The sequence below is a fragment of the Meriones unguiculatus genome, chromosome 5 (genome assembly GCF_030254825.1).
Source record: "Meriones unguiculatus strain TT.TT164.6M chromosome 5, Bangor_MerUng_6.1, whole genome shotgun sequence".
In the NCBI taxonomy this organism is placed as follows: Eukaryota; Metazoa; Chordata; class Mammalia; order Rodentia; family Muridae; genus Meriones; species Meriones unguiculatus.
The window spans coordinates 17572210-17582381 of record NC_083353.1 but is presented as its reverse complement, the minus strand read 5'-3'; the positions used below and the strand labels follow the sequence as shown (position 1 = coordinate 17582381).

General features: G+C 39.1%; 1 gene segment (V, D, J or C); it reads right to left on the bottom strand.

The window, feature by feature from the left end:
• Positions 1–4189: 4189 nt before the first annotated feature.
• LOC110540006 (immunoglobulin kappa variable 4-1-like) lies at positions 4190–6306 on the bottom strand. The segment is given in 2 exon segments: positions 4190–5679; positions 5903–6306. Coding segments are annotated over 2 exon segments (480 nt in total).
• Between the last annotated feature and the right edge of the window lie 3866 nt (positions 6307–10172).

Below are 10172 nucleotides of genomic sequence, written 5' to 3'. Positions count from 1 at the left end.
GGGAAGTGTGCACGGCCATGGCTGTGTGTGCTGCAAGCACCTGGTGAGACTCTCAAGGAGGTTTGTTTTGGAGGCTGAAGCACTGTGGGAGGAGCACTAATACCCTGCAGACAGTAATAAACTGCCAGGTCTTCATCCTGCACACTACTGCTGCTGAGAGTGAAATCTGTCTGAGATCCACTGCCTGTGAAGCGATCAGGGACCCCAGTATCCCCAGTGGATGCATAATAGATTGCCCAGGGATTGCCCTGGTTTCTGCTGGTACCAGAACAAGTAGTTCTTTTGGTTGCTGCTGTGTAAAAGGCTGTGACTGGACCTGCAGCTTTTGGCGACCTTCTCTCCTGCTGATACAGCCAGGGAGGATGGAGACTGAGTCATCATGATGTCTGCAAAGGCACCTGCAATCAGGAATACACAATGAACATGCATATAGACACAAACACAGATTGTAAAAACATGTGAAATTTGTATTTAATATCTTTGTACTCTCATTTTGTCAGTGTTATTATTTAATAATACTCTGGCATCCTCTCTAAATTTCTTATTATAAATAGGTGACTCTGCAAAGATTATAAAAAATATTTTTAATTTCTCACCAGACACCCAAAGCAGCAGGGATATGAGGACCTGGGTCTGTGACTTCATCTTGCTCCCTCTGCTGTCTGATCCAGTTCAGTTGTCACTCAAAGGCTGGATTATAAATTCTCAGCAGCTGGACTGCAGAATGCCCATGCAAAGCAGTCAGCAAATGCATAAGCAAATACCTGTGCAGTGTCTTTAAGTGTAGCTGGTGTCAATCAACAGTCAAAAATACTATTACAGGAAGCATGAGCAATCACTGAAAAAGATTGCCTTACAGCTCTTAAACAGAAAAGTACAAGGTGCTCTAACAGCAGACCTGGGTTAAAACCAGAGACATATTTAAATCAATTGACTTCTTTATAAACATTTGTAGAGCTATATCAGATTGACAGCTTTTGCGAAATGATAGGGTATGTTCACAAAATCACAACAACAATAACAAACAACAAAAGTAACACAGTAAGAAAGCATGTCATAAGAAAAGAGAGGGTAGATTGGGAAAAAAGATGAAAGGAAAAAGAGAATTGAGAATAACTGTGTTCAGTGTTACCCATTTCTAAAGCCTCTCTGAAATGGAGAAATAGAACAGGGACTCAGACATTTGGGATTTAGTTTCTTAGATAAACTAGGGACTAAAATGTAAAGACTAGCCCAGAATTCACTCTGTGTATACGTTGGCAGACATTAATTTAAGACTGAGATCAGAGAAACTTTATTCTCAACACAAAGGCAGCCCCTGCTCCCCTCACTCAGAGGTCCACATGGACTTGTTTGAAAGAATCTTCAAGTAGCTGAAGAAACAAATAGAAGAAGATATCAGAAAATGGAAAGATCTCCCTGGCTCACAGCTCAGAAAGAGTAACATAGTAAAAATGGCCATCTTAACAAAAGCAATCTACAGATTCAATGCAATTCTGTTCAATGCATTTTCCATCAAATTACCAACACAATTCTTCACAGACCTTGAAAGAAAAATTCTGAGCTTGGCCCTTAGTGGTACCATGGGTCCAAACATCACCATAGTCTCAGGGGGCAGTGCAGGCCACTCACATCTGCCTGGTCCTCACTGCACATCATGTACCCAATTCTTCATCTCTCCACAGTGCAGGTGATATGCTATCTTTCTCAACTTTCCATTACATATTTGTTCATCATACTGGTACCTGTGCCTGCAGTACCTAAATAACATAATTTTGATAATCGGACAGCAAGGCATGGGAAACACCAATGGCCACAGGGGCTGTTCCCAAAACTGTAGCCTCGCACCTGACACCCACAGCAGCAGTCCCCACAGCAGGAAAGCAGCTGACCCCATCTCTGAGAGCTGGACTGGAGGCTGCTTCTTTGGGCATTGAAAAGCTGTCTGTAAAGATGCTTTGAACAGTGTACACTGTGACTAATGTCTTGATTACATGCAAATCAGCTCAGAACAGCTTGACTTACTGCTCAAAGGACACCTGCACTTGTGTCACCCTATGGCAGTTAAGATTAGCACAGAATTCCCTAGAGTATTTTAAGTGCATCACCATGATTTCCTGGCTGGCATTATGGAATCATCATGTTCAATTATTATGAGCTATCATGTCACAGCACTGCTGTAAGTATATGGGATGCAGGAGCACTTTCATCCCTCAGAATTAAACTATTAAGAAATTCTTTGTGCCTCTGGGTTATCTCACACATCTGTTTGCGTGTAAATTTCATGAATTCCCTGTTTTTAACTATGGGGTAGTATTCCATTGTGTACATGTGCCACAATTTCTATATCCATTCCCAAGTTGAGGGACATCTAGGTTGTTGGCCAGATTCGGGCTACTACAAATAAACCTGCAATCAACATAGTTGACCAAATATCCTTGTTGAATGGTAGAGTATCTTTTGTGTTTATGGTAAGGAGTGGTATAGCTGGATCTTGAAGTAGCACTATTGCACGTATTCTGAGAAAGCTCCAGGTTGATTTCCAAAGTGGCTGTACAACTTTGCATCCCACTAGCAACGGAGGAGGCTTCCCCTTTCTCCACATTCTGTCCATCATGTGTTGTGAATTGAGTATTTGATCTTAGCCATTTTGGTGGGCATGAGTTGGAATCTCTAGGTCGTTTAGATTTGCATTTCCCTGATGACTGAGGATGTTGAGAATTTCTTTGTTTTTCCAACATTGCATATTCCTGTGCTGAGAATTCTCTGTTTACCTCTGTACCTCACTAGTAACTGGATTATTTAGTAATCGGTGTCTAATTTCTTGAGTTCCTTATATATTCTGGATATTAGCCTTCAGTCTGATGTTAAGTTGGTGAAGAACATTTCCCTGTCTGTAGACTGTCATTTTGTTGTGTTGGCTTTGTCCACCCCCTGCTCAGTTTCGATGTGGTTCTCAAATAAGAACTGGGGCTGCCTCTGTCATGAACTTGGTAGCATGTTCTTTGATCACTTTCCCCTGGAGATGCAGCCTTCACAGGCCAGATGAGACTTGATGTGCTTCAACTGACTATCTAAGTTAATCTCTGTCATTTTAAGTGATACAAAAACTATTTAAATTTTACTTCTACTCAAATTTATCTTCCTTAGATCTCTGCTCTCCTTGATGTCTAATTGTAGCTCTGACAGTAGCAAACACTCATCTCCTGGGCCAATCCACTTCATATGTACAGTTTACCTTACTGACAGTTTTCACACTAAGATGTGAGTTTCTAAAGGTTATGAGACAAAGGCAAGTAACTTATACATGTCAAGAAAAATGAAAGGATACAAGTTATGGAGGTCTAAGTCGTATAGTCAGAGGCTATGACAGTTCAGGAAAATTGTGTTAGGGTCTGTTGATTGAAAACTTGAGAAAGTGATTTATACATCTGGGAGAGGAATTTAAAGTATATAAAGATAAAGTGTAATTGATGAAAAATTTAAAAAAAAAGAAAAGAAAAAAAATCCTCACAGCTCTATTTCATGAACTAAATTAAAATTAATACTTATTATAACAAAAAAAAGATTTGTTTCTGATTTCTTTTCTTCTCTCTCTGCTACTGCTCCACCCACTTCTCTCTCTCACCCATAGTCAGAATACACAACCAACCTCCAGGCCCCTCTAGCTTCCTCCCTTAAATTGTTCCTTTCAATGTTTATTTCTCCTCATTTCCTAATGTGCTCTCATTTTCTAGGAAAACATGTCTTCTGCAGATATCTCATAAAGTTTTCCTTTCTGTCCTGATAACAGCTCCCAGGGTACTCCTGAGTCCCTCCTCTTCCTTCATCAGACTCTATTTGTACACTGCCAGTCTCCCAGTCCCCAAACTCCTCTTATCCTTGCCCCACTTCTCTAGTCAATACTATTGTAATGGATGCCACTCTTTTTCTCTCGCTGTGCATCATAACCTCTCTGTATTATACTCAGAGACCCTTCTGCATACATCTCCAAACTTGATCCTCCCTACCCTTAATCTGCCTGGCCTATGCCTCACACTCATCATCTCTTCCTCCTTACCCCACATGCTTCCAGTTTAACAGTCAAAACAAAACAAAACAAAACAAAACAAAAAAAACCTAACAGAATCTTTTTTATTCTTTATTAATTACACTTTATTTATTTTGTATCCCCCCATGTGGTTCCCTCCCTCCTCCAGTCCCAATCCCTCTCTTCCTCCACCCTCTGCATGCATGCCCCTTCCCAAGTCTCCTGATAGAGAAGCTCTTCTTTTCTTTTCTCCTGATCCTAGTCACCGGCCACAGAAAAAGACAATGCAGCAACTCTTAACAGAATCTTATACCTAGCACAAGATCTTTCTTCATTAACTGCTGTCTCTTTATATCCTTTGGTTTTCCTCTATCATAGCTGAGCACACCACTCACTTTTCAGTCCTAAATCTTAAAGACACTATCTTCCAATATTCCTGCCAAGGCATTTTTGTCTTCACATAGATGGATCCTGACACTCACTAATCCTAACAACTGCCCTTGCCTGTCTTTCCCAGGGGATTCAGACATTCCCCATCCTTTTGGCCAAGCATTACTATGGACTTGGTCTGCTTTCTCTCTCATTCTTGATGCTTCTGTGAAGTTTTCAAATTGGTATATTGATGCTTCAGATTTCATTTTCAGCCCTTTTCCCCCCTCTAAAATCAATCCCTCTAGTACATTTCTCAATCTGAACTTTTGTTATAAAACATCTGAAATATGGGACTCAGTAAAGATGTGTGGCTGGTACGGTGTGTGTCTTCTAGGGTTGTAGGGCAGGAGTTTGCATTTGCTGTATTTGAGTACAAAACATCTGTCCTCAGTCTTTTAGAAGATGTTTCCTCTCTGCTCCTGGGGCTCAGCTTGAACAGCCTCATTCTTCTTCTGGGGTCCTTTGTATCTCTCTCTTTTTTTGCTTCTTGTTCTTTGTCAAGTCTAGCCCATTTACTTTAGTCTGTTCTACACAGAACTCTATAGACTAGTTATCCTTATCATCCTTGTCACACTTCTGGTGTTCCAATAGTAGTTTGATGTTTTGAAACATCTATATCAGCTTTCAGATTTCTAACAGTGATCTGATGGCCTCCTGTATGTTCCCCAATTTCTAAAGAAGGAAATAAATGATCATCTTGAGTTCTTTTTGTATTTTCATACCAAAAGCCAAAAGAGTCATTGAACCCATAATTTGTACTGGGCTCGGGAAACTATTCACCACTTTTCAGACACACCTGCTATTACACAGAAGGGGGAAGTGTGCAGGCCCATGGCTGTGTGTGGTGCAGGCAGCTGGTGAGACTCTCAAGGAGGTTTGTGTTGGAGGCTGAAGCACTGTGGGAGGAGTACTAAGACCTTGCATACAGTAATAAGATGCCAGGTCTTCATCCTGTACACTGCTGATGCTGAGAATGAAATCTGTCCCAGATCCACTGCCTGTGAAGCGATCAGGGACCCCAGTGTACCGGCTGGATGCCCAGTAGATTAGCAGCTTAGGAGACTGTCCTGGTTTCTGCTGGTACCAGGACAATAAGTTCTTTTTGCTGCTGCTGTGATAAAGGCTCTGACTGGACCTGCAGCTGATGGAGACCTTCTCTCCTGCTGATACAGCCAGGGAGGATGGAGACTGGGTCATCACGATGTCTGCACAGGCACCTGCAGTCAGGAATAGACAATGAACATGTATATGAACACAAACACAGACTGTAAAAACAGTTGATATCTGTCACTTAATATATTTGTATTATCATGTTGTCAGAGCATTATTATTGAAATATGAAGTACTGAGCCTGGCAGACTCAGTAGTTTCTGTAGTTTTTGTAGTTTCTCATCTACAAAAAGTGACTATGTAAAGATTATAATAATTTGAGTTTCTCACCAGACACCCATAGCAGCAGGGATATGAGGACCTGAGTCTGTGACTTCATCTTGCTCCCCCTGCTGTCTCATGCAGTTCAGTTCTCACTGCAAAGGCTGGTTTATATATTCTCAGCAGCTGGCTGGGCTGTAGGGGGCCCATGCAAAGCAGTCAGTAAATACAAAAGCAAATGCCTGTGCAGTGTCTGTGAGTGTAGCTGGTGTCGATCAACAGTCAAAAATACTATGACAGGGATCATGGGCAATCACTGGAAAAGATTGACTTACAGTTCTCAAACAGAAAAGCACTAAGTATCTAAAAGCAAACCTGGGTTAAAATCCAAGGTATATTTACGTAAAATTGACTTCTGTAGAAGCATTAGTAGAGCTACTGTCAGTCCTAGGGAAATAATAAGATATGTTCAAACACATCACAACAACAACAAAAGAAACAGAGTAAGAAAACATGCAATAAAAGAAAGGAAAGATGGAAGAAAAGATGAAAGGAAAAAAGAGAATTGAGGCTAAATGTGTTCAATATTACTCATTTCCAAAGCCACTCTTAATGAAACCAGAGGGCATTGCCTCAGATATTTGGGCTGTATTTTCTTAGATAAACAAGGGACTAAGATGCAAAGAGCAGGCCAGTATATCTGTGGATATACTGACAGACATTAAATTAAGACTGAGATCATAGGAATTTTAATCTCAAAGTAAAGGAAATCCAGGAAAAACTAACAAGTATCCTCCTCACAACTTCAGAAAATTGCAAGAGGGATCTAAATCTGAAGAAATAAAAGAAGAAACACCAGATTTTTCATGAATTCATTGTTGCAGACCAAGACTGCCGTGAGTTTTATTCAAGGAATACAAATGCTAGTGTAATTTAGAAATTAGCAGTACTGAAACTGGATTAAATGGGCTTCTGACACAGTGAAGAGGTAAATCTCTCCAGAAGGGGGCAGAGCCATCCTAATCTATGTAATGATTTCATAGAGCCCAAGAGAATACTATTTCAGTGACTGTTCCTATCCAAACGATGAAAAAACTTATGGCGATGAATAAAAAAATCAATAGCAATAAGCGAAACCACAGAACCTGCCAGGACTTCATATTATTGAAATCTGAAAGTATATATGAGTAGTAAATTATGTAGCCAGAATTATGCATGAAGTAAAAGACAAAAATAAATATGTGAACTATCATGGCAAGGAGTGGAGATTCACATCTGTACTCCTAGAACTGGAGAGACAAAAGCAGGAGACTTATGAGTTTGAAGCCAGCCTGGGATAGATAACAACTTCTACAAAAATCTAATCTGTACATGGAGACAATCTCTCAAAACAGTATTATTAATCAACTGGTTATAGGGCAGTTCATGGCATTATCTACCAACTCATATCATTTATTTGATGTCAATATTTCACCATTGAGCCACAAATATAATTGAAAAAAATAAATATTCACTTATCTAATATGCATATGCCTCCATTTTGAATTAAATATATTATGTCAGACATCTACTTTTCAGGTATAAAACGTGAAATAATTTCTGATGAGCACATGCAGATCTTCTCTGTAAACTATTAACACAACATCCTATGAGAGAGGTAGACCATATGTGGATACAGGAAGTTCCTAATCTCAAGGTCTAGACTATTGCAGACAAGGACCTCTGCTCCTGTCAGTGTCTAACAAGTTGTCATATGCCTTTGATCTTCACAAAACTTTACACATCTCCTTGTGACAGCAGCAGTGAGTTCAGACTGTGCCCTCACAACATTCACAGCTGCTCCTTCAGATGGGACAAATGGAGACAGGGATCTTACAAATCCAAAGTTTCCATGGGCTTCTCACAGTATGCCAGGGGAGAGTATGTGGTCTAAAAAGGTAAAAATTTCAAGTTATATTATGCACAATATAGAAAGCCCAACAGTCCTTAGTTACTTATCAGGTTTAAACCGTATGTTCTGGGGCATTTGATTATGTTGGTTCTGATTAGAAATGGACTATAACCCTGCTGGATGAACATAAAACTGATTAATATGCCTCCACCCTTGTAAACAAGAAGTCTGAAGCTGGTGGCCTTCAGCTCCTGGGACACAGCACCCTCTTCCATGGACACCACTGTGTTTTCAGGATCAGGGAATATCAGTCGTATATGCTGAAAACTATCCTGGGATAGTATAAAGTTGAACTCAGCATTTCTGTTCCAGCACATAGAATCTTTTATTCTCTGGATAAGTGGCTATGTCTACCCAATACATGTGACAAGAAATAGTGGACAGAGAAAGATTTTTGAAGGATAATTACCAAAAAATTACTGCTTTACTAATAGATTCTGATTAAGAATAATGGGTTTATTTAAGAGGGTTTCAATCTGTGGAACCCATCTGCTTTTCGGTCAAAAGATGCTGCTACAGGGGTTGCCCAAGACCATGTGAATTATCAGACATTTACATTATGTTTCAAAACAGTAGGGAAATTACAGTCATGAACAATCAATGAAAATGTTTTGGTTGGAAGTGACCATAACCTGAGGAAGTATACTTAAAAAGTTTCAGCATTAGGAAGGCTGAGGACCAATGGTTTATATGAAACTCTTACTTTATATTCATTGCCAAAGATTTCCTTTACTTACTAGAAATAATATCCTATAGAATTTCAAAATAATGAATAAAGTATATAGAGTTAATAAGCTCACATCTAACTAAAAGGTCAACTCTCCTACACTATAATGTTTTAAAACCTTTGTATTAAATGACATGTGTTTGTCTGTACGTGTATTAGGGTGAATCCCTTAATTTTGTCAGTTAATTCTCTTTACCTTCCCTCTTAGAAATGTTTTTAAGAGTAAAGCTTTGAGTTTAATATTTTAAAAGTTTGCCTTATGTAACAACTTCAAGATGCTTAGGGACAATATATATTGTGATAATAAAGTGTGGATCCTCAGTTCTTATTTACAGCCACTAGAAGAATGAAACAAGTACAAGTTAGAGGACTAAGAAAACCCAGTGGAATGAGCGACTCACTGTGATGGGGGCAGGTGGGTCCAGCATCAACTTTGAGACCATCACTTTGGATGATGTGCTTAATCCACAATGAAACAAGGTCTTTCACTAGTTTAGTACACAGTCTTGATCACTATTCCATGTTGATGCTTCTCAGACTTTTCTGCTCTGGATGATATTTATAGATTGTTGAAATAGACATGATAATGAAGACAGGAACAGGAGGGTCAGATGGGGAATTAAAGGAAGATAGTGTTGCGGGAGTGAATTGAAGAAAAGACAGCTGGAATTGGGGTATTTGAAGGATGATATGGTAGCAAAACTAAAGCAATGGATACTTTCTATAATATATGATTACAATCTGGCACAGACATATATTCTTTGGAAGTGGCATAAGTCATGACACCAGCACAGCTGTTTGACACAGTCCCAACAAAGCTGAGCAGATTGGTACAATCACTGTCTATCTCTAATTTGGGGTTTGATTTCTGCACGTTGCATTCTTAGGGACTTAAAGCATTTTATGCTGTAAGACATTTTATGTCTTTACCTGAGAAAAATGATGCTAAGACTTTTAAGGAAAATCCTAAAATTAACCTTATGTGACCATTATTTGGAAGTCTTCCTAATGTCTTAGAGACCATTAAGCACAGATAAGCAGATAGCTTTGTGAGGCCATTGTTCCAGGAATCTTCTTAGAATATCAGCTCCTGAGCAAACTAAAACAGTATATTTGGCATTAGGTAAAAACAATTTACAAACTCTCACAGGTCAGGAAAATAGCTTAGAGATTCAAGACCTCTTTTTAATACATGCTTAGAGGTTTCAAAAAGTGAGGTTTAATGACAGAGATCCTCAGGATATACATCTGAAGAAATGAAACTCAGTTATAAGACAGCTTGACTAAAATAAGCTTTTTGTATAGATTATGATACATATAGTAAAAAGGGTTAGTGGCTATTCATAAAAGACCAGTTCAGTTTTTTTTCTATTTTCTGCAGTGCTCTTGGACTAGAAACATTGCCAGCCTAAAATCAGGCTGTCATATATTAAACATGTTCGCTTGGGGGTAGACATTCTTTAGATTCTTTAAACTAGAGTTACAGGGCTAATAAAAACAATAAAAGCTGATCTGTTTGTATCTTCTACTTGTAACTGACATTTTAACCCTAGACATGTAATGAAAAATCAAACACATAATCTGTACCACTTGGATAATCATTAGTCTGTCTTTTTTCTGTGAAACTTGTATAAATAAACAAAGCACCTGGTTCCTGGAAG